Source organism: Pinus tabuliformis, chromosome 9 (genome assembly GCF_031772625.1).
Source record: "Pinus tabuliformis cultivar Carrire ecotype Pingquan chromosome 9, CPIR1, whole genome shotgun sequence".
Lineage (NCBI taxonomy): Eukaryota > Viridiplantae > Streptophyta > Pinopsida > Pinales > Pinaceae > Pinus > Pinus tabuliformis.
In genome coordinates, this window is record NC_142307.1 from 1969562198 (window position 1) to 1969587913 (window position 25716).

Sequence of the window (25716 nt, forward strand, 5' to 3'; positions counted from 1 at the left end):
ATTCCATCATAATTCGTGGATTTTGTTCGTTATTTAACCTTCAAGGGATTTCACTTGATATTTTGATTTAATTCTAAAAAATTTAAAAGAAAGCGCTTAAGTGTTAAATTTTTCTTAGAGGGTTTTTTAATGACGTAGTCTTTAACGCGACTTTTTGAAAGCCTTTCCGGCGATTTTTTCCGGTGAAAATCCGGCAGTGATTTATTGGAATCCAAGTTTGATAGCTAATTTCTGCACAATGAAACCGTCCCAGGGGTTTTTCAGGGTGCTGAATCCGAATATGCAGTTAAAAAACCATTTTAACTGCAACAAATCATGGTTTCATCTCAATTTCTTCTGCCGGATTCCGTCACCGGAATCTCAAAAAGTCGCATTATAGACAACTCCTTTTTTAATAAAAAGTCCCCATTTCTTAATAGAACATATACTATTAAATCAATAAATGGGGATGGGGTTGTTGAATAGCACAACAATTTGCGATTCGCTAGAAGAACCAGTGATCTTTGAAATTTTTTTACCCAATCAAGCAATTCCTGTAAACTTGTCCAAAATTTATATGAATGTGACCTGACCTCACAATTATGCAAGTTGTATAAGATGTCATTGCTGTTGACGTTCATGGAGTCCATGTCAGGAAGCTGACGCAAACATCATGAGTTCTATCTTAAATGACATCTTAAAATGAGAGCTACCCTACACCTTATGCACGTAGGTACTAAAGATCATACCTGATCACATGAAAAATCAGTAAAAGCTGACAAACAGGGAAATAACACGCCTTGAGTATTAAATTTTTTGTGAAGGGCTGATATTTTACAAAGAGCTTCCCACCTGTGGACACGAATAAACATAGAAATGATAAACGTGGCCTTCCCTGCTCCGGAAAGCTCAGTCTAAGTTCCCGCCATTAGTCACGCAATCGCCATTTTCCTTGCCTGCGAATTCTCAATTCAACTGATTAGACTCACGGACTTAGTCAGGTTCTAACCCAACGCTGAACCGTAGTCAATAACAACATTATAAGTTGACCCACCCCTGTAATCTACCATTTGTCTTTGCATTGCCTGGCATTTTCGATCTGTGCGAGAGTAAATCGATCTACAGTCATGGCCGTCACCCCCAGAGCCTCCTGCCTTGCCTTGTTATCGTTTAAACAACAATCTCATGTACACAAGGTCAGGGGATTGATTCCAACGAACCAATTTGCTGGGCATAGAAAGGGTATTCGAATTCAGTGTATGGGCAAGGTAATTTCACAAATTTTACCTCGTCTGTAATGTTTTGAAGACTGAGAATCTAACAGGTGCTTCTGAAACTAATTAGTAAAGTTTAGCAATTGCTTTCTTCACACTGAATCTCATTTAAAATCTATTAACACTAACAGAATTTCTTTGATTAAAGCCGGAAGTTAAGCCCAGTAATGCGCCTCGAAGCCCACCATTGGCACCCAAGTTTCATGATATTTTTGCATTCAGTGGGCCAGCGCCGGAGACGATTAATGGGAGGCTGGCCATGCTTGGCTTCGTGTCGGCCGTCGGAGTGGAGGCGGCGACAGGCAACGACCTCTTCTCTCAGCTGAATAACGGCGGGGTTTTGTGGTTTCTGGTGACGGCGTCCGTGTTCACTGTTGCGTCGCTGAGACCGATGTTGAAGGGCGTGACGAGGGAGAGCAGATTTGGGCGACTCCTCAATCCACCTCTATAGAAAAGTTAATGCTCAATCTTTACACTCACCTGACAGGAGCTTGACGTCACCGGGGCTATGATAGTTCAGTCTTTACACTCACCTGACAGGAGCTTGAAGTCACGGCCACTCCTAAATCCACCTCTATAGAAAAGTTAATGCTCAGTCTTTACACTCACCTGACAGGAGCTTGACGTCACCGGGCTATGATAATGTTCCGTCCTTACACTCACCTGACAGGAGCTTGAAGTCACCAGGACCATTGATCATGGGCATGCATCCATGCATCCATCTCTCCTCACCCAGTTCCGACGATGCATGTCCCTGCCCGCCTCCAGCGCCGGTGTTCCTGCCCGAGTTGCCCAACGGTTCAGCGTAATCAATGCAAGTAGTTCGCTCCGATGCACTGATAGTAATCACTGCATTAATGTTATTCAAATAATGAGCCCATTTGAATTCAAATTCAAATTTGGATTTAAGCGCCCAAAATTCAGCGCTCATCTATATTTCAGCGACCACATTAGAATTTCTTCAGAGGTTAGTCAACCGGAAAAATCGCACATCTGTATCTCCCGCGGTCATTTCAAATATTTTCAAAAAGGCCGGCCCGCATAGAAAACAAGAAACAAGAAAAACAAGAAAAGATGAATAGAAACAGTTTTGCTCCTGTGATTATTCTTCCTGTGGTTAGCAAACAGTTCTGCTCCATTTCACAAACCCAATTCATTGTGAGGAAGAGGCCGTGTGTTGTTAATGGTGGCGGCTTTGTGGTCACTAATTGCGGAGGCAACGAAGTTTTCAGAGTGGAGGGATGCGGTCCAATGTTTAAAAACGAAGCTGTTCTCAAAGACGATGAAGGGAATTCCATACTCGCCCTGAAACGCAAGGTTATATGACTGGAAAACACCAAGTTCATCTTCAAAATTTATAATAATTGTGAAAGTAATAAGGATGTATGTATGCCATTTCCAGGTGGGTCTTGTGGAGGTGCTCTGCTTTCGAACTCAATGGAAAGGGTTCGTGAAGGACGAGATTATAGATGAGCACCAGAAACCCATTTTTAAGGTCATCGCTTCGGCCGTGAGTTGTTGCCAGAAGGACGACCCCATTAAGGTCTCCCTCACAAATTCAGAGAAGAATAAAAGGGGGTGGGACTACAAGGTTGTGGGTAGTTTCACTGAACGAGACTGTGGCATCTACGATCATTCCGGTGCAATTGCTGCAGAGGTGGGCCCATTATCTTTCTCTTGCTTTCTGCTTATTATTCAGATAAATGATCCAAATATTGAATGGTTTGCAGGTGTTTGTGAATACTGCATTTACGGATTCGAAGGACATATACAGCGTTGCAGTGGGAGCAGGAGTTGATCAAGCATTCGTTTTTGGAGTGATTGCTATTCTTGACAAACTTAGTGAAGAAGATCATGGCTACCCACAGTATTAACATATACTCCTTGAAACAAACTGTAGATAAGGAATACTCGGTTGTAATCCTTGAAACAAACTGTAGATAAGGAATACTCGGTTGTAAAGCTGTTGCCGTTTAACCTAACATTTGTAGCCATTTCTGAGTAGGCCGTGTTCTGAATTTTTACATTAATGTAATGCGCTCTGGAATTATCTGTTATAAATGTTAATAAATTAGCAGAGTTTGATGGGAATTGGGGTAAATAAATATCGTAAGCAGGCGAGTACGGTACTTGGAGTTGAAGTTTTGTAGATATTGATTGGTATAGGAAGGAAACAAATGTTTTGAGCAAAATATAATACAAATCTCTATTACTAAATTTACAACTAAATGTAAGACACTTTCGTGATTATTTTTACTTCTAAACAATGGACAACTTCCGATTTATGGAATAAATCCATCGTTGTCTCAGAAAATCGATTCATTTCAAATGAAAAGAAATAAGCCTGCAGAGAACATTACTATAACAAATTAATCTACATGCAAACCTGTAAAGTGTAAACGTGTTATCTGAGAAGAGACCATAAAAACTCTCAGGTTTATATTTGCATAAAAAGCTCTAGTCTGGAGCTAAATATGAAAGATCTATCTCTCTTTTAAAATAAAATAAAAATATATATGGAAATATTATACATGATCAATATGTCTATATATATGATATTGATTAAAAAGTAGGTTTCCTCGCATCTAAGATCCAGAGGTATCTAACCTAAGTGAAAACTTGGCATCTAAGATCCAGAGGTATCTAACCTAAGTGGAAACTTGCTCTTTAATACATCACCAACAAATCATTCTAAGAGGTGTGATTTTCTTTATAGTGATGACTCAACTTGTATTGGCACATAGCAGCCAAAAATGATTGTCTTTGCAATTAATTGAGTTATCATAAAATTTTCCACTTAAGAAAAATATTCTTTTATATTAAAATAAAATATTTAAATATCAATGTTAATTAATATATTTTAATAGCAATTACATATATAAAAACAAGTAAAAAATTAATTATAAATAAAATATTTGAATATTCATCTTAAATAAAATTAACTTAAATCTATCTTAATTTGTTATTTATCAAGTCCTTTCTCTAACTGCAAACTTATTTTATAATGGAAATCCCTAAAGGTTTTTTGATAAAATTGGATGGATCTAGACTAATTTCTTTTTTATATATGTATCTTTGTATATATATCATGTATAAACTATGTGTGACCATGTGTGAAATTACAAGCATCTTTCATTTTGAACAACACACTAATAAACTAATAAAATGTTTTAACTATAAGTTTTTTTTTTTTTTCAATTGCTTTATATGATATATACATAGTTGACAATTATTTTATTTATGGTAGTTGTTTTTTATTTTTTTTTAATATATTTCAATAAATAAGTATGTTTATTTTTTATATTTTTTTTCCTTGTAGCCGCCATTAGAAAAAATAATTATGAATACAAAAATTCAGTTACTTCATAATAAAGAGATTTGTGATTCATTCATTTCTTAACATGAAATTGTTTTTAATATATTTCAATTTATTTTTGGTTTTTTCTATATCTACATTGTTTTGAGCATGAAAGAAATTACACCTTATTCATACTAGAATGCAATCTCTCAGGGAAACAATTTGACATATCTAGAAAGAAAAAATAATTAAAAATAAAAAAAATGAATTCTCCCTCATGCTGGTTGTATGATGTGCCTTTTGGTACAATAATTTGACACATATAAAAAGGAAAATTAACAAAGAATAAAAAAATTCATCACTTTATAACAATGACATGTGTAAATTATTGAATTCTTAATATGAAATTGTTATATATACATTGGTTTTTTAAGTGAATATTTCTATTTTTGTCAACTTCAAGTTGATTGGAAAGAATTACACCTCCTTTATTTTCAACTACTTCATAGCAATTTATTCAATTTTTAATATAAAATTGATATTTAATATTTCTTAATTGTTATGTCAAATTATGTTAGCTCTAGTGGTTTTGTGAACTTGTTTTCCTAGATAAGTGGGTTTAAATCTAGGGAGAAAGACATGATAAAATATGCTAAATTTTCATGAGAAGTAAGTATTAATACTCGGTTGTAAAGCTGTTGCCGTTTAACCTAAATACATGTCTAAGATACTTATAAGTATTAATACATTCTAAATAATGTTTAATGAAAAATTCAATACCTGAATGCTCTCATTGCCGGCTTTTCTTTGTGCATCCAACTTCTCATATGATTTTACAAGTTCTTTCCATACTTTAAAAGGTATGTCAATAGGTCTTTGTTTCAGTCTTTGATCTTGAGGCATTTTTTTAATTTTTCTTGTTTGGTTAAAAATTTTGGTTAAAAAAAAACCGAACAAGTAATTCACATCAATGGCATGGGGACTCTATGGATATGTGTAAAAAAATGGCTATAAAGAAAACATCCAAAAAAACATATGAGCTCTCCCTTTGATGGTCACTTGGGGCATATGGCTGGAAAGGAACAACTCCATTTTCGAAAATCAAGGACAATCCTTTCTCAAAGTCCTTCCTAGTATTTGCTCCAAATGTCTTAAAATGAAAAACAAAATTCAAACGTCATCCTTAAACATCTCCCTTAAATATAACGTTGGACCATAAATTCTTCACTTTTATTGTTATCGGCTCTGGAATGATTTTTCTATATGCAATTATATAATGAAATATGTGTGCACTAATGAAAAAACATTGAGTTTCATTTTTCATAATCACAAACAATGAAAAAAGAATCACACGTAACTAGCATCATTTTGGAAATTTTATATTTATTAAAAATCTTTAACATGTTTTCCTCCCATATCTCATAAAAAGGTGTGAAATTTTTTATATACTCTCCAATAAGCCTAAGGATCACATACCTTTTAAAACTTTGCATTACCATTATATGTTTCTCCTTGAAGATATATAATATGTTTCTTCTTTAACATATATATTATGTTTCGCATTTCTTAATATTTGACAAAATACTAAAGTTGAAAAGAATATAAAATCTCACTTTTTAGAATATTTTATGATATAAGAGATTGATTTAAGTGATGTTTTGGGTTAGGAGAGGTTAGCTTTATATAATAAAAGAATATTAACAATTTTAAAGTCTAAATTTTGACAATTCAACATAATTTGGCTTTACATAATAATAAAAAAGAAATTAAGAATTTTTATTTCATATATCTTATTTATAACATTTTAATGGTTTATTCATATAGTAATAAAAAGTTCATATTTATAGGCAATTTAAAAATGATAATTTTAAGAGTGTTTACATCTAAAAAGTGTGGGAATAGTTTGAGATATGGTAGCACACAGTGTCCCATCATTGTGAGTTTTTAATACCATGAAAATGATCATTTAAGAGTGTTTACGGCGAGGGAATAGCTTGAGATATGATAGAACACATTATCCCATCATCGAGTTTTTAATACCATGATTGTTCACTAGTGAGAAAAAATCACATGGAGAGAACACAGAAAAATAATCGAATGTAGAGAAAAAAAAAAACAAAAAACAAAAACAAAAACAAAATTTGTAAAAAAAATCATAAAACAAATATTATATACTTTTAAATTTTGTATTTGTAATTTAACTTAAAAAAAAAAAAACAAAAACAAAAACAAAAAAAATTAGTAAGAAAAATTCATAAAACAAATATTATATACTTTTAAATTTTATATTTGTAATCTAACTGAAAAAATTAACATACTCGTAGAGGAGCTAATTTATTTGCAAATATTTCTTGGTACCTAAAGCCATCACTTATATTTTATTAATTTATAAATAATTTATATTTTATTTATTTATAAGTAAATAAACAATTAACACTGTAAATTGTTACACAATTAATGCTATATAAAAAAGGTTAAAATTTTATCTATGATTTAGAATTAATGTTTTAACACGGTCTACAATGAAGCCATTATCACCTAAATTAATTTAAACTATCTATGATTTAATATTCAATAATCCAACAAAACTACGATGAACATCTTCCACGAGCTTATCATCTTTATAACATATATTGCTTCAGCTGAGATTCTAGTGTGTCAATTTTGTTTCATAACTACGGGTTATCGCTCTGTATAATTTTATTGGAATTAACGTGACCTCGGAGAATTTCTCTGATGAGATAAGAAAAACGCTCTGATCGAAGGATGGTAATGTATTCATAGAAGTCACTGCAAAAAATCATTTGGGTATGAGGATTTTCAAGATTTCAATGGAAATCTGGATGTGGGATGCGATGTTACAATGTGGGTCGAAGAGATTGAGCTCTTTCTTTTTCTGGATTATGGGATTTGAATGCAGAAGTTGTTTCTATGGATGATAAAATTATGAGATTGAGGATTTTGGTCTTTGAATGCAGAAATTGCTTCTTTGGATGATAAACTTGTGCTTTTTTTATAAACAGTACGTTGTGGGGATTCTCCTAAGTTTTTATTGATTTCTCTTTTGTGTATCATTCTTGTCATTGTCAACTCCATTATCATATCAATGTCTAGGATGAGAAAGACAGGGATGGGATCAGTGAGGGCTCAATGTCTTTGTTGTCATCAGAGTCCAGGTCGGTTGATGGCAGTGAAATGGAAGGGTAATCCCCAAGGTGGTTTGTTGACGATGATCAGACATGACACAAAATGAGGCGTGGGCTCATTCTGAAGACCAAGTGAGTGGATTCCTTTGATGTGGAGGCCATGGACGTGCTCGGTGTTCATAAGAGCCATGATAAGGACCTTTCATTAGGACGGACGCTCGACTTGGCATTCCAAACACTTGGAGTGGTCTATGGAGATATGGGTACCAACTCCTTGTATGTTTTCACTAGTGTATTCATCCAAGCTCGTACCAAAGGAGAGGAAGATGTTTTGGGTGCATTAGCTTTAGTGATGTACACAATAGCCCTCATCCCTTTGGCTAAATAGGTGTTCATTATGCTCAAAGCCAATGACAATGGTGAAGGGGGGACATTTTCCTTGTACTCTTTGATTTGCACATATGCGAAGGTCAATCTGCTCCCCAACCAGCAACCATTAGATGAAAAAAATTCCAGTTTCAAGCTCAAGTTGCCCACCCCGAAACTGGAAAGATGATTAAGAATCAAAGAAAGCCTTTAGAGAAGTACAAAATTGAAGACCCTACTGCTACTCTTGTTTCTCATGGGTACTTCCATGGTAATTGGGGATGGCATACTTACACCTGCAATATCAGTCATGTCTGTTGTTAGTGGCATGCAAGATGAAATATCTAGCTTTACGGAAGACACAGTGGTCATTGTCTCAATCATATTCCTGGTGATCTTGTTTAGCATAAAACAGTTTGGTACAAGCAAAGTAGGCATGACATTTTCTCTGGCACTCATGATATGGTTTTTCTCTATTGGTTCTATTTTACTTTACAATATTATTTAACATGACATGACAATTTTAGGGGCATTCAATCTTGTTTATATCTATTACTTGTTCAAGAGGAACACTATCAAAGCATGGATGTCCCTAGGAGGTTGCGTGTTATGCATAATAGGAGCTGAAGCTATGTTTGCTGATTTGGGTCACTTCTCAGTAAGATCCATCCAGATAGCCTTCACATGTGTAGTATTCCCATGCCTACTATTGGCTTACATGGATCAAGTTGCATATCTTATGAAGCATCCCTCTGTGGTGGAGAAAATATTCTCTGCTTCAATTCCAGATGGTTTTATCTGGCCAGTCTTCGTGATAGCTAGTGTTGTTGCCATGATTGCAAGCCAGGCAATGATCTCAGCAACAATTTCATCTATTAAAATGTCCATGGCCCTAGGATGCTTTCCCAGATTGAAAATAATTCACACATCCCGACGGTTCATGGGTCAGATCTACATTCTTGTCATCAACTGGGTTCTAATGATAATGTGTGTCTTGGTATGTGATTGTTTTAAGAGCACGGTGGAGATATCAAATGCATATGGCATTGCAAAGGTAGAGATGATTATGGTGACTACAAGCCTAGTAACTCTTGTCATGGTTCTTATATGGGCAAAAAATATATTCCTTGCGATTGGATTTCCTGTTCTATTTGGATCAACTGAGCTAATTTATTTTTCTGCAGTTTTGATGAAAGTGGGGGAAAATGGTTGGATAAATGGTTTTTGCCACCTGCTTCCTTCTTGTGATGTACATTTGGAACTATGGAAGTGTTCTGAATTATCAGGAGTTGTATATCTTGTTGGTCACGGAGATGTCAAGGCTAGAAAGGATTCATGGTTTCCTAAGAAACTGGTTATAATCTACTTCTATGCTTTCATGAGGGCAAACTGCAGGGCAGGCCCTGCAAACCTCAATGTACCTCACACCAATCTCTTGCAAGTTAGCATGACATATACTGTCTAACTTGAAGGTTTCCATGAATCAAACATGTTGAATGTTTTTCAAGGACCAAGTCACAACATCAATATGGTGATGGATAACAAAGATTTCCTTGAAGGTGGCAGAGATGAAGTGAATTTTAATGTGAAGTTAATAATCATAAGTTTTGTTGTCGACCAAGATCTTCATTACTTAGTCCTTGATTTTGTTTGATAGAGAATAATAGCCATTCCTACGATTAATCACTGATATTTATGAACAAAGACACCATTCTTTTTTCAATGAAGATGATAGGTGGTATTTTATATGCATGGTTAAGCCTAAGATAAGCCATGTTTTCTACATAAGAAAGTTATATTAAGTTATATCCATGAAAACGAAAGGAAGATGACATTGCATGTTTCCTCGTATAGCTAACCATCGCTCAATAACATTGGATGCTTCTCCACCTCATTCATTACATCATTGCTTAAGAACCTTGGATGCTTCTCCATTTTTTTTGACATCATGTATTGATTATGTTGTTGTTGGAGGTTTTACACTAAGTTTTTCAACATCGAGCTCACTAGGGCTTGCACCACCGGGGTTATTAGTAAGAATCTCATGAGGTTTGCATAGCCATGATTATTAGAATCAAAATAGTAGGATTTGCACTAAAAAACAGTTCATAGAGCTTTCCTGCTGGGGAGAAAATCACAAGTTCAACTTCTGCAGTGCAGAGCACCGAGAGCTCGTAAGCTTTCTTCAGCGATCCACCTACGTTTGGAAAATGTAGCCTGCCTGTTAGCGATGTTCTCAATCCTCTTCCTCTGCATCTTTCCCCTCACTATTCTTGTATGTCCTCTTTCGTTTTTCCCTCCAAACAAACCCTCTCAAATTGAGAAAGCAGAACAACTCACTCGATGAGAATCCGAATCCAATTATCGCTTCTAACAATAACCCAATACGATACCAGAAGTGATTACACAAAACCTCATTGACTCTTCATTTGTTTGGAAAAGAGCCAAGCATATACTTCTGACGAGGGTTTCCGTCTCAAGTCTGGCTCGCAGGACGTCGCTTAGTCAATTGCGAGAAAAGTTTTCCACCTGCCTGTCACATACGGTTTGTCACACTATATATTACAATCAGGGACAATCCTTTCTCGGAGTGGACAATCCATTTGAATGCATTGATTAATGCTTTGTGCAACGCTGGTAGAGTGGACCATGCAAGGAACTATCTAATGGAGATGAAAAAATTTAAATCTTGATATAGTTTGCTATAGGATAGACAAGATCCTTATTGTTGGCAATTCGAAGGTGGCCATTAACTGGGCGTTGGGGCATCACTCTCTTACTATGCCTTCATTAATCCACTCGCTCAAGCAATTTCTTCCATGAGGGCATGTTTCTCCTCTATATCTTTCTGCCACGTCTATCGGGAGAAAAATATTTTAGTTGATCATCTTTCCAAGCACGATGTCTTTGCTTCGGGTGGAATATTTCATTTTTAGTTCAGGACATTGCCACCAGCTCCGACACCTTTGTTCTTTCATGAAGGTATTTTTGCTTCTCTGTTTTTCCTGTACTTTCCTGGGTTTTGTATTTGCTAGTCGATCCTTGTTATCTCTATTTTTTTAGTTGTCGGATTTTTCTCTTGGCTTCCCCCTTTTCTAGTCCACTTTTTAATAGTTTTCTAGGCTTTTTGTGGTTTCTTTCTATCTGGAAGGGAGGTTCTCCACTGGTTTATCTGGCTTTAGATTATTTGTTGTTAACTTGATGCATTGTTTTTTCTTCATCTGGTTGTATAAGGAACAGTAAAGACTCGGGAATATGTAACCTCTTTTATTTTAATAATGAAAGATATTTTTTTCTACTGAACAAATAAATAAAAAAATGTATGGATGGATTGTATGCATGTATGTATGGATTGCATGGATGTATGTATGCATGCATCTATGCATACATCCATACATGCATACATGCATACATCCATACATGCATACATTGTATGTATGTATGTATGTATGGATTGTATACATGTATCTATGGATATGTACTATGCATACATACATGCATACAATCCATACACACATGCATACAATCATACATACATACATGCATCAATTGTGTAAAATGAGAGCTCAAGTGCCAATTGCCAAGGGATATACCTATGCATAGATGACAGCATTTTATTTAGCCAACATGTGAAGCTTGCAATTAATTGGATTATGAACCAGATTGCCTTGGGAAAACAAAGAGGGGTCATGATATGTCAAATGGAGTAAAATTATTCTTTCTCTTGCTGAGGATTAAAGCTACATCAACTCTCAACTTGCCCCTGCCAACCATCTCACTTTCATAGATAAGAAGATGATGTTGTTGGTTATGGTTTTTCTTATTGGTGCAACTAGCCAGATACTGCACGTTGCACATTCTGCAATTTTCCCTTGACCCTTATATGATAAGCTGGTATAACCAACTACACACTTGCAAAAGGAATGTGTAGGCAGAGATATATTCAAGAAACCTTACTACTACAATGTTTGTTTGAATGTATCTTGTTCCTCAATCTCATGGGACTAGTAAGGAAGCTTGCTACATAGCTTTTGCCTTGATTTAGTTAGGGCCAGAAATGAGACTCTGATCGTATGCAACCAGCAAGTTACCATTTGGGTTGTTGTATATTTCTTCAGCTGGCATATTGGTCACCTCAATTTGTTGGGGTCAGCGAGATTTCAAGCAGCTGGATATTGCCATATTGCCCCTACTCACAGTAAAAATTTACCTTGAACATTCTATATAGTATTATCTTGACCTAAATAGGACAAGAACGAGCACTCTTGTCATGTGTCACTTGAATCTTGAAAGAAAACTTCCATATAAACTACACCTCCATTACCATATCATTGCCTATTCTCAAGGATGGCATTCACATCAAACAGTTGGATCAAGAAGAGGTATCTTGCCAATAAGTTCCACAAGCCATGAAGATAAGTACAAGGCTGCATGCCCACCATTGGGTAAGTTCCCTGGGTTTCTGCACTTCATCCACACATAAATCCTATATTGAACCCTCAAACAAACCCTGAATTTTCCCATCAAAACTACAAGACTTGGCCTTCAAAGTTCAAATTAGGCCTAAGCTCAACCTTCAAACATCGAAATTTGGCCACCAGAACAAACCTGAAACTCAGCCTCAACAACATTGAAGTTCGGCCTTCAACAGGGCTAAAACTCGGCCTCTAGAACAGCGTTGCAACTCACCTTCTAACTAGGACCAAAAACCTTCACAAAGAGTGCCAAAAACCCTTCCCACAAGAAAACTCTCCAACTATGCTTCACTTGGTTCATGAGGTATGAACCTTAGAATTACTCCTTTGCTTGCTTAGACAAACCTGAATTGGCTTGAGCAAGTAAGTCCTAGGTCCCTACACATAACACCTATATATAGTGTGTTTGACCACCAAAAGCAAGGCCGACTTGCCCACTGGCTAGGCTAACTTGGCAGACTATAATTTTGAAAAAAAACATCTTTTTAACCAAAAGAAGTTAGGGGGAGTGCCAAATGCATTCAAAGATAGGATACCTAAATGGGACATCAAAAATCCAAAAACAATATTTCAAGAAGGTGTGTCATATATCGTTGGAAAGGTCTCAAAATATGTTATTTGACTATATAACTCTCTTTCATTTGGATAGCCTTTGACATCAATAACAACCATTTTCAACATACATAATTCAAAGGAATCTGTTCCTAAAATTTAGCTACTTTCACATGGCTACCATCCATCGTCTATCAGTTGAAATGTTAGACAAAAGGAAACAAGCCCAATACAACAAAAAGAGAGAATTAATAGCCTGTAATATGTCAAGCCAACAATCCACAAACAAGAAATAAGTGTCAGAAAATTTATAATAACACTTGCCCTTCTGTGCCTTCCAGGGTGGAAGGAGATGCGAATATAAACAAAGGATTCACGCTCTTAGTTTAATAATAATTAACTACTACCGTTATGTAACCATTCTGTAATTACTAATGGGCAAAAATAATAACATCTTACCCCACACTCACTTTTGGGAAAAAGTGGTCGCTGTGGAAAACTGTATGTAAAAGTACCAAAGGCAAAGGAATGTATTGATGCTCAAAGAATCATCGAAATGAGACCAAAAATCTTCAATTAACACTCTGTTGTCCAATACAGTGTTGCAAAGATTGGTTATCTATCGTCAATATCATGAGATATCATGATTCTCTCAGCTCAGCGATATTATCAGCAGAAAAAGTTGTGAATTTTACAAATTTTGAACATATCATGATATTTTGAAAATATCCTGATATATCAACAAAATGTCACCAAAAAATGGAAAATATTAGCTGAGTTAGCAGATTATTGGATTTTTTGGCTCAGTTTGAAGTGGTATCAAAGCTTTTTCGAGGTACAAAGTGGAAGAATTTTTATTTTTTTATATAAATTTTTCAAAGGAAAAAGAGGACAGCAAAAAGAAAATCAAATTCTAAAATTTTAAAATATGAAGAAACCAGTTGTAGATCTGGGTTCCTCTAGAAAAATACCCAGCTTCAAAAAAATTGTGCAAATCAGAACCTAGGAAATGGAGTTATTGTTGATAGAAAACCAAAGTTTTAGGGTTTTCCTGAAATCTTGCCTGTAAGCCAAAATAGAGTCAAAATTTTCCATTGAAAGCTCAGAATAACTGAACCAGAAATAACCCTTGTGAAATTTGCTGCTTAAAACATTGTTTTTAGCACGGCCTCTTTATTCAGATTTATTTTAGATAATACGGTAGCTTATTTAATGAAATATTTCCAGAAAGTTGAAATATGGCAAATTTTTCTAATCAAGAACTCTAAATAATTTCATTAGGACAAGGCGTAGAGGATTCATGACGGTGACAAGAAAATAATGGCGCTTTGCAATTTTAGCACTCTCTTGCAGAAAAATACCTTTTCTGAAATCGTTTTGACCACGAAGAAACGCAGATGAACTGTTGGAAGTCGTGCAGGGAGAGATCTGGTGGCTCGTGGATCGATTCTGGGGCAATGTTTATGCGATTGCAAACCATGATTGTTCATATGCGAGCTACTGAGCTCGTTGAGAGGGATACGCGCAATGGCGCCAAACTACCAAGAGGATTTGAATTAAAGGCGGGATAGAATATCTACCGTCCGATCATGTCATCGACGACCATATATTTGTGTTTCAATAAAACAGATTTTCAAAGTGACCTCGTTTCAATATTTAGTTGAATATGTAAACTGGTTTTCCTACGTTTACATAAACTGGTTTTACTATGTCTCCGGTATTTCTATAATGGTCCAATCTCTCTCACGTATGGGATTATGTCAACCCGGCAAGGGCTAACCAGCCATATATTGAGTCATAAATGCCCTTGCCATCTATGTATGTGGTGCACAACCTTGGGATGGCATACATAACTCCGGCGGGCGACCTCGCGTTTCTGGTGACATACCCGGGACCCACCAACGAGGGCCCGCCCCGCTCCGTTCCCGCCATCCACGTCAGCGCATCGGGACCCATTTTCATTTGAAACCCTTCCCTCGCGCCCATTTCATTAAAATTCATTTTCGAACGTGGATTCCTCTGCAACCTGCTCTGCGCATCCGCTGCTAACAACCGCTGCATCCTGCTCTGCATATCCTCTGCAACCTGCTCTACACCTGCTCTGCGCATCCGCTGCAACCATCCGCTGGTTTCTGCGCAACATCTGCCTGCAAACGACTGCGCAAGAGCTGTGGGTACCTCCTGGTATATTCCTGGTGCCATATCCGTCCTGGTATCACCGTCGGTTGAAGACGTAGGGTCGAATGTTCAGATCGAGTTCGAAGAGGGAACTCCGTCACATAAACTCAGAGGTAAGCAATTTTTTTAACAAATTGGTGTACAAATGGTAGATTGCTGAAAGCTAAGTGGTACAGGATCGATGAGGTAGAGAGCAAGTTTCTTCAAAATCCCCAAAAGAGTGGCCTGATCTGAAAATAGATCTTGGAAGTAAGGCCTTAGGCCAAGAAATTGAAAAAACCCTTTGTTGCTGATTGAGTATATAGTAGTGATCGAGTTTTTTTTATCGGCATTTCTCTGTATTTGATAGGAAAAAAACGGGACCAATATTTTTCTAAGCAAATCGGTCGCTTCTGCTCAGTTTTGAGCAAAGTTGTCGCAACACCCCTTAAATTTCGCAATAAATTCATTGAAGGAACTTGACATTCTGTATTTCCTATCATTGATCTGCCACTGATAGCCAGACCCTCTATGCTCATTCCATGCTAGTGTTCATATTATTCTATTTTTGTCAAAGTTTTGGGTATGGAATTTTGGTATCGATTGCGAGGCAAAGCTAACTGTGCTACTGCTGAGAAATTCAATGATCAAGATTTTCGTAACAGCTTGGTTTGCTTTTCCTCCGCAATTGATACTCAAGGATACTGCCGAGGAGCACAGCGAGGGATCCATAAGCCCGACGGTGAGGCATAGCAGAGCACCAGTTGGACGCAAGGAATCGAGTTTTCTCCATTTTGATTTAATACGTGTTAATTTTCTCTTTGTTTCAACCTTTTTGCTATTTATTGAGGAATATAGATAGGGTTTTACTTTCAGTGGCTTGCAGAGAGGATGAAAACCGTACCAGGTCAGCCATTGCGGGAGATCGTGAGACAGAACAACTTTTTTCCTTGTGAAGCGGAATAACAACAGTAGCACCAAGGTCCAATTCAGCGAAGAAAACGATCTTCATAACTTGCACTCATTGAAAATTTCCAGGTATGGCTTCTCCTTTCCATTTCTGTGCAAGTTTGTGGGTACTTATTGAACTATTGATTTGTTTAGTACGGTCAAGAAGAAAGCATAAATATGCAATAAAATGGAGATTACAGACTCCAGGGGTACAACTGCGTGCCTATGACCTTGATTCTCCATAAGATTTTAAGGTTCTTTGCCATGCAGGAATTTATATGTAGCTGCAATTTTTCAATAATGCAAATTTCTTGCAATTTTGTTCATAAAGGTGCCTGTTATAGACCTGTGAATTTAAATAAAGGTGTAGACAACTCTGCCATTGTTGGGGTTCTCCTTCCCTGCTATTTGTGTTTTATGTATCAATTCCAGGAACTCATTATTTGGGGTTCTCCTTCCCTGTTGTTTGTGTTTTATGGATCAATTCCAGGAATACATTATTTGTTCTTTGGCAGGTGAACCAGATAACTCTATTACTCTCTTTCTTTTCAGGTGAACGATATAATTTTGTTCTTCCTCCTAACACGTTATAAGGTAACTAATGCCACTCGAAATGTACTGAACCTTGATAGAGGAAAAATTTGAAGAAGAAAAGCAAGGAAATGTGTAGGTAACTTGCATCTCCTTTGATCCACCTTACACACAAACCAAAAATTTCGAAGATGAAAAGCGGGGAACTGTGCAGGTAAATTGCATCCTTTGATCCACTTTACATACATATCAAATGCTCCAATTGGGATCATTGGAAGTGCAGAAAAGTTTGATTGCTTCATTGGGTTCCTTTGTAATTGGGAATGGCCATTTCACAGATGATTTTTTTTAAAGCATTGTGCAAAAGTATGTATTAAAGTGGAAATTCTGAGATTTAACTGTGTTATTGTCTGTTTATCAATATTTAAAGTAAATTTCTTTCATTAACCTTTCAAAAATCATTTGCTATTCAATTTCATTATGCAAAGCCACGCTATTGATATTAATCCAATAATGTAGGTGTACATTGTAGACTCCATATACTTTACTGGTATAAATAATTTCGTTGTATTTGTGATCAGTGATAAATGTTCGTTAAATTCTGAAAAATTATTGGAACTATAATATTCCATCTTTCTATTTTGTTAATCTGTAGTATGAATCAAGAAACATGTATGCAATCTTTTGTGTTTCTTAGAATAAGAAACCATGTTATAAGCTTTTTACTGTCTTTTCTTTTTTGGAAGTTGTGAAACAATATTGCTTCTTTCTATTTCTATTTTGTTCGCTTGTAGGCTGGATGGACAGGATAGCAGCATTATAGGACTACAGGAAGGATTATTCTATTTTCCATATTGACAGGAACAAAAACAAAAATACGGACGCTTTATCTAAAAGGGATCTAACCTTGCCCCAAGGTTTATGGAGATTGCAGATAAAAGCGAACAGCACTATCTACCAGATCCAGGATTTCCAATTTCAGGGCATATAGCAATTACTTATGGTAGAAATTTTGGTTTTGTTAAGCTCTTATGCACATATGAAGGCTTCTACAGTACCAGCTGGTTCAGTTTCTTTTCTTATTTTGCATCATACATTTGTGGCGAAATGAACAAATGGAGCTCTATTTACACCTGGATATCCTCTCAGCCTCCGGAGTCCGGGCATGTTATTCTGGAAATTACATTACTTTATCTGTTTCAAGATGGGACATGTTTTCAAGCTTGCTGCTTTCATGGCAGTAATATTGTCACTGTATATAAAACATTTTTTTTTGTTTATATATAGAATTATATAGTTTTTTCGTGCTGGAAAAAAAAGTATGAATCAAGAAACATGTATGCAATCTTTTGTATTTCTTAGAATAAGAAACCATGTTATAAGCCTTTTACTATAACAAAGTTTTGAATCTTATTTAAAGTTTATAAATTTTGAATGGTAATTTAGATAAATTGTAATTTTTTTTAGGATTGAACTATATGGATTTGAATTTTGATTCAGTGGTTTACATAATGTTTCATAATATGATTATTACTAATTAAGTTATTTTTAAGGTTGCATGGGGTAGATTAAGATGATTTAGGATTTTCGAAATATTTTGTAAAGAAATATTATTTTTTAAGGCGCAGATATTGATTTTTTCTTTGGAATTTTAGTTAAAGAAATAGATTAAATTTTACTTTTCCAAAAGTGTTTTTATATTTTTATAATTGTGTGTAGAATTTAATATAATTTATTTATTTATTTCGAAAAAGAATTTTATCTTCAATTTAATAATTATAATTATTTATAAATATAATTAGGTATGGAAATCAATATTACTTCTTTTCTTTTCAAATATTTTTTTAATTAAAAAATAGATTAAAATTGGCTTCTCAAATGAAAATGAGTAAGTATTATAAATACATAAAGTTAATGTTGGAGAAATTCACATAAATGATATATACATATATATATTTTTTTAAGTATCATTAAGGGGAACAAAATAAAAGCCCGGCTAGTTGTGAATTTAATGATGTCTTGTACATATAATACAGATGCTAATAAAATAAGTCTATCATTTAAATAATACATGTTTGATACCAATCAAATAAGCTTATCATTTAATTTTTTTGGGGACTAAAAAGTTCTTATAGTTTGGTTTTGGCATGTTTTTATGAAAAATAACATGTATTTGTTTTTAAATATCAAATTAATTGAAATTTATTATCTTGGAACATATGAACAAATATTCTAATTTTAGTTTATAAAAATAAGTATTGGAAATATATGACCTATTCAAACAATGTATATTTTTGAGATGAAGTTATATATGTTTTATTTTGTTTATACAAAATTTATGTGTAAAATTAAAATCAATTTAATTTTTTACACAAAGCAATAGATGTCTCGTCCATTTAAATAAAAGTGGACACATGAAATTAAGTGTTTCCAAAGTTATCATAATGTTAGAACAAATTAAATTTCTATTTTGTTATTTCAAATTTTATAATCTTAAACTAAAAAGTTATATATATATATATATATATATCTATATATATATATATATATATATATATATATATATATCTTTTGAAAGCATAAATTCAATGTAGCTGATCATCTTTTTATTAAAGAAATGACATTGTTTTTCTTGTGTATATGTTTTTTATCAAAAAGAAAAAAGCCAACATTTTTCATTAAAATGAAAATTGTTTACTTAAAATGGTGAAAATAATTAGATAACAGGGCACATAGGTCCACCAAAGCATAGGCCCACCAAAGAACTCCATAAGGAGCACAAGATATAGCCAAAGCAATGGGCAACCAAACATTATAATGCGGGTCAATGAAACCCAACAAAAATCTAAAAGAAAAAAAGGGTGCAAGGCCCATACATAAACCCGAATGGGTCGCAGACATTCTAGGGCCGAAACCCCAAGACACCTAGATAGCTTTGGAAGATGCTCTGACTGACAAGAAGAACAATGTTGAATATAATTTCACTGACAAGTAAGAACAATGTCGGAACATTTTTCATTAAAATGAAAATTGTTTACTTAAAATGGTGAAAATAATCAGATAACAAGGCACATAGGTCCACCAAAGCATAGGCCCGCCAAATAACTCCATAAGGAGCACAAGATATAGCCAAAGCAATGGGCAACCAAACATTATAATGCAGGTCAACGAAACCCAACAAAAATCTAAAAGAAAAAAAGGGTGCAAGGCCCATACATAACCTCGAATGGGTCGCAGACATTCTAGGGTTGAAACCCCAAGACACCTAGATAGCTTTGGAATATGCTCTGACTGACAAGAAGAACAATGTTGAAATATAATTTCATTGACAAGTAAGAACAATGTGGGAAGATACTTTGACTGGAAAGTAAGCGCTTGGAAATGCTCTGATAGGACTAAGCGAAACCCTAAGACACCTTGGTAGCACTAGAAGATACTCTGATTGGTCGCTTGAGGGATGTCATGAACCAGGGGCAAGGGTGGCTAGGGTTCCATCAACCCCCACTTCTTTTGAGTATGCTTCAGATGGATAGCCACAATCCAACCCTTAGGAACATCATCAACACTGAATGACATTTCAGGTTTTGTTTAGTGTTTTGTTGAACAATGCAGCTAGAACACCACAAACCACCTTAGATCTGCGCCAACATAGAGAATGGAACCCACTTCCCAACACAAATATTCCCACAACAAGCACTTAACAAACCCACGACATAGGTCTGTGGCTCCATAGGCATAATCTAGTCAGATCATAGACATACCAAACTAGGTTGCAACACCCCAGGCAAATCCTAACAAGCTTGGAGGCTCACAACCTCCCTCATCCAACTTCGTCATTGGATTGAGGCACACGACCTCCCCTGTGACCCTTTATGGGGATGTGGCTGTACCCCCTGTGATAGCCAGGTAGCCCCGAAAGAGAAGTAGAATCTGAATCCTTCAACAAGCACCTTTGGATTTGCAGTGATACAACATGTTGAAGACTTGGAGGGCTAAGACAAACCCTATGAAGTAGAGGCACATGACCAAAAACATCGCTAGCAAAACCAAGCACATCGTTTGAGGAACCAGAGAATGTAGCATCTACCACTGCTACCATCGAACCCTCCTCAACAACTGCTACCATTGCCTGTTGATCTTATGCAACACGAGTCTGCTGAGGCAATAGAGCTCCTACAAGGCCTCAAATTGATCTTCTTGAATTCAATGGAGTTGATAATCTTTTTATTAAAGAAATGGCATTGTTGTTCTTGATAGAGATGGTATAAAGAAAATGACATTGCTATTCTTGTTATTCAATGATTGTGCCTTAATTAATCTTTGTAATGGCTTGCAAACTTAGCTTAAATGCGAGATGGTGTGCATAAATGCTTGTTTAATAGTCTTGGAAACAAAGGCTCACTATTATACTTCGACTTATATATATATATATATATATATATATATATATCTTAAGGAGAAAAAAACAAAATAACCTAATATAGACCCCAAGCGGGCTCAAGTTCTACCAAGTGATATGCCCCATGCTTTTGAATGTAAGCAGTGCACCCAACAGCAGCTGGGGCCAGGTGCATGTCCCAGGTGACTTGGCCCAAATAGATACCCCCACTTATGGTTTCTAAGTTGAAGGCCACTGAATTGAATGGCACTAAAGGTTCCTCTGTAATGATAAATCTGGGGTCATTAGCCTCATCATGATAAGAGGAAGCCCTTTGTGGAGGCTGTACTCTTGCTTCTAATTCAAAAGCTTTATTCAAGCTGGTCTTGAATTCAAGACCATCTGAACTAACATTCTATAAATATGTATAAGAAACTAGAAAATGATAGTCGGAAATCTGAAACTATGCACTTCCACATATGAAACAAAAAGTTAACTTGTCACTATTTGATAGTCAACATAACCCTTGATGACTGTTCTACTTTACTGACAAATTCAACTTTATCAATTCTGTAAAACTTGTATCTTGACTCAAGACTAGCTGTTTTTGATTATGGCATCTGTTGTTCACATTGACTATCCATACTTCACAATGAAGAGAAAATCCTTTTGTTAAGGATCTACTCTATTACTAGGAATCTGATTCTACCCAGCTTAATTTGGATTCAAGTTTGGCACTTCCAACTAAACCATCCAATTGAACCCAACCATACTACCGTATGAGTTAATGATGAACGAAAACCTTGACCTATTACCCTTATATCCTACATCAAACGTCTGACTTGCTAATCTTTAAGGATCAACATAGCACAGCTTGGCCTGTTTAATGTAGCACTAGGCTTCTAATTCATCCCCCTCCACATTGGGTTCCAACACAGCCTGCCCGTAATCATAGCAATGATGAGAGGAAAATCCATTACCAATGGCCTTTTATCATCAAGTTGACTTGTAATCTGTATCTGACAGCCAAAACTGTCTATTCCAGAGCAGATTCTTTCAATACTGTAACTTCAGTTCTGACCCTGATTGTATTATGACTAGAGATTATCCATAATTAACAATCACCACCTTGAAATAACCATCAATTAAAAACGATGGAATTAACTTTAATATTACAATTAGAATATTAAAATGCTTTTAATTTGACTTCAATTTATCTTACAATCAAAATTCAAAGTCCTATGGGACCAAATGCTATTGCATATTTCTTGGTGCTGTCAGTTACAGATGGTCAATGGCATAATCTAACACCCTGCATATGACCAATAAGAAAATAAAGGTCTGCTAGCATAGAAGTCAATACTCAACAAAGACTTAGTAGAAAATAGACAAACATCCACAAGAATTTTTCCAATGATAATAATAGAAAATTAAAAATGAATGTTCAAAAAAGAATATTGATTTTAATCTACATTAAAGAATATTTTCCATTTCCCAACATTCCAACAATCACATGTTGCATCATAATAATGAGCAACCTCAAGTATGTAACCATAATAATAAGTAACTTTTTAAGTCTTTAATATTTGTAATTACTTCATCTTCGTTGAAAAGTTCTCAATTATCCACATTGGATTCAGCTCATATTTCCTCTCCCAATTCAAATGAAATGTTTTGATTGAGGATAACCCTTGAGTGCTTTATGCTAGCTTGTGGGTACGGGTGTAAGGGGATGTGTGCCTCTTCCTGTGACCCAATACGGGTGTAGGAACTAGCCTCTTCCTGTGACCCAAAACACTACACTCTTTACACATCCACATTACCCTGTAGAGGAAATACTAAAATGATCATGAATTTGCATATGAGTTCTCAAAGGCACTGAGCAATGCTAGCAGGTTGGAATCAGTTGATCCACAAAAGGCTTTGCATTGTATATGTGACTGGGAGTGCACTGCTTAGAGTTGCCTGCATTAATAAGAAAAATATCACAAAGCATGAGACTCAAAACTTCTGAAAAAAGGGAGATTACAGAAATACAGGATTACAGAAAATCCCTAATGGAGGGAAAAATCTACACCATACAAAGATGTAACTATATAGCGAGTGTGTTTTGCGTCCTTGGATTTTGTTAGTTTATTTCAGATGTTTGAATATTCATGAAAGAAGTTTAAGTCTCTATTGACATTTTGGATTTCATGTTTGAAGGAATCTCATTATTCAGATCATCAAAATTGAGATAACTTGGTTCAATTGTATGCAGGTAACTGGTAAAGCAGTAATGCTTGACGAGATCATCAACTATGTTCAATCTCTTCAACACCAAGTAGAGGTAACATATGCAATAAGACTCTCTTTTCTCTTCTTGTTGGCCTTGGTCATTACTGACCCATAAACTGCTCTCATTACACCAGTAGCCTGTAAGCTTTGTAAATTCCCAATAATCTTTGGTACCTTGACAGTGGAACTAATTATGCACCCTGAACACCCCCGTCTATGTTGCAAACTTAGCATTTATTTATCGCTTGGTACCACTAGGTGGGATTACAAAAAGTATACAACACTATTGCTGGACACCCCCTATCTACTGCTCCAATTAATCATGACAATGGACACAAATGGTTTTAGAGGATCATCTGCAGGACCAATATTGTATGAGTAGGGAGGTGGCTTTAGGAACTCTTCCCATCAGTTTTTTAGCATTTAAGCTTGATATATTTCTCACGACATCTGAACTCATGCTAGTGCCTACTCTTCCCAACTTTCACTAGACCTTGTAGACAACAACACTATTTCCTAGCCAATAGTTTTGTCCCCAACTATCTTCTTGGATGTTTGATGACTAGACTGCAAGTATTTAACGGAAAGAACAGCTGTTTACCCCGAATTCTGATATTTTGTCTTCTGATTTGTTCTCTGAATACAGTTCTTGTCCATGAAATTGGCTACAGTCAATCCAAAACTTGACTTTAACATCGACAATTTCTTTGCCAAAGAGGTAAAATTTTTATAAGCCAGAATGTTGTGATATATTTGGTGAAACAAGTATTTTTCTAGGTTTCTGATTTCAAGCTAAAGAAAAATTTTCAATTGTTCTTAGATGTCTGGAAGCTTCTCGAGCAAGGGAATGTCTCCTACATACTTCCATTTGGACCAACTGAAGCAGGCTTCTCTGCAAACGGTACCAAGTCCCGGATCGGATATACCGAATTCTGATATTTTGTCTTTTGATTTGTTTCTCTGAATACAGTTCTTGTCCATGAAATTGGCTACAGTCAATCCAAAACTTGACTTTAACATCGACAATTTCTTTGCCAAAGAGGTAAAATTTTTATAAGCCAGAATGTTGCGAAATTGAAGGGTTGTTGCGACAACTTTGCTAAAAAATTGAGCAGCTGAGCAGAAGCGACCGGTTTGCTTAGCCAAATATTGGTCCCGTTTTTTTCCTGTCAAATACAGAGCAAAGCCGATAAAAAAAAACTCGAATCGCCACTGTATACTCAATCAGCAACAAAGGGTTTTTTCAATTTCTTGGCCTAAGGCCTTACTTCCAAAATCTATTTTCAGATCAGGCCACTCTTTTGGGGATTTTGAAGAAACTTGCTCTCTACCTCATCGATCCTGTACCACTTAGCTTTCAGCAATCTACCATTTGTACACCAATTTGTTAAAAAAATTGCTTACCTCTGAGTTTATGTGACGGAGTTCCCTCTTTGAACTCGATCTGAACATTCGACCCTACGTCTTCAACCGACGGTGATACCAGGACGGATATGGCACCAGGAATATACCAGGAGGTACCCACAGCTCTTGCGCAGTCGTTTGCAGGCAGATGTTGCGCAGAAACCAGCGGATGGTTGCAGCGGATGCGCAGAGCAGGTGTAGAACAGGTTGCAGAGGATATGCAGAGCAGGATGCAGCGGTTGTTAGCAGCGGATGCGCAGAGCAGGTTGCAGAGGAATCCACGTTCGAAAATGAATTTTAATGAAATGGGCGCGAGGGAAGGGTTTCAAATGAAAATGGGTCCCGGTGCGCTGACGTGGATGGCGGGAACGGAGGGACGGAGCGGGCGGGCCCTCGTTGGTGGGTCCCGGGTATGTCACCGGAAACGCGAGGTCGCCCGCCGGAGTTATGTATGCCATCCCAAGCTTGTGCACCACATACATAGATGGCAAAGGCATTTATGACTCAATATATGGCTGGTTAGCCCTTGCCCTCACTGAGTTCTTGAAAGGCGGGCCGCTTGTTTGAGAAACCTCTCTTTGGGTCTCTTCATTTTTGCTTCTAATGTTTGTAAAACTGTCAGTGTGATGAAAATTAGACATGGAAGGAAGAAAGAAAAAGAAATTATTGTTAAAAAATAATAATATATATATTTTAGGATTTTCATTGTTATGGGATGTTTTTGGATTTATTATTGCAGAGGGTTTTAAATTCAATTAAAGTTTTTTTTTAAAATTAATTTTTTGAATATATAAGTAAAATTAATTATAATTTTCCATCTTTTCATAAAAGATATCTGAAATTTTATTAAATAAAGTTATCTAAAAATGAGGTACTATAATTTTAACAACATCATTAACATTTATAAGTAAAAACACAATTAAAATTT

At 35.8% G+C, this 25716-nt stretch overlaps 2 protein-coding genes and 1 pseudogene across 2 annotated transcripts; all 3 read left to right on the top strand.

Moving 5' to 3' along the window:
* Window positions 1–1106: 1106 nt before the first annotated feature.
* Window positions 1107–1704, top strand: LOC149156884 (early light-induced protein 2, chloroplastic pseudogene; annotated as a pseudogene).
* A 623-nt stretch (window positions 1705–2327) lies between these two features.
* Window positions 2328–3289, top strand: LOC149156885 (protein LURP-one-related 6-like). The gene is made up of 3 exons (XM_089445460.1): window positions 2328–2570; window positions 2656–2910; window positions 2984–3289. The coding sequence occupies exons 1-3, from the start codon at window positions 2328–2330 to the stop codon at window positions 3125–3127; spliced, it is 642 nt and encodes a 213-aa protein (XP_089301586.1). The 3' UTR covers window positions 3128–3289.
* Window positions 3290–23259: 19970 nt separating this feature from the next.
* Window positions 23260–24348, top strand: LOC149156886 (transcription factor bHLH63-like). The gene is made up of 3 exons (XM_089444898.1): window positions 23260–23436; window positions 24031–24102; window positions 24205–24348. The coding sequence occupies exons 1-3, from the start codon at window positions 23362–23364 to the stop codon at window positions 24346–24348; spliced, it is 291 nt and encodes a 96-aa protein (XP_089301024.1). The 5' UTR covers window positions 23260–23361.
* Window positions 24349–25716: the final 1368 nt, after the last annotated feature.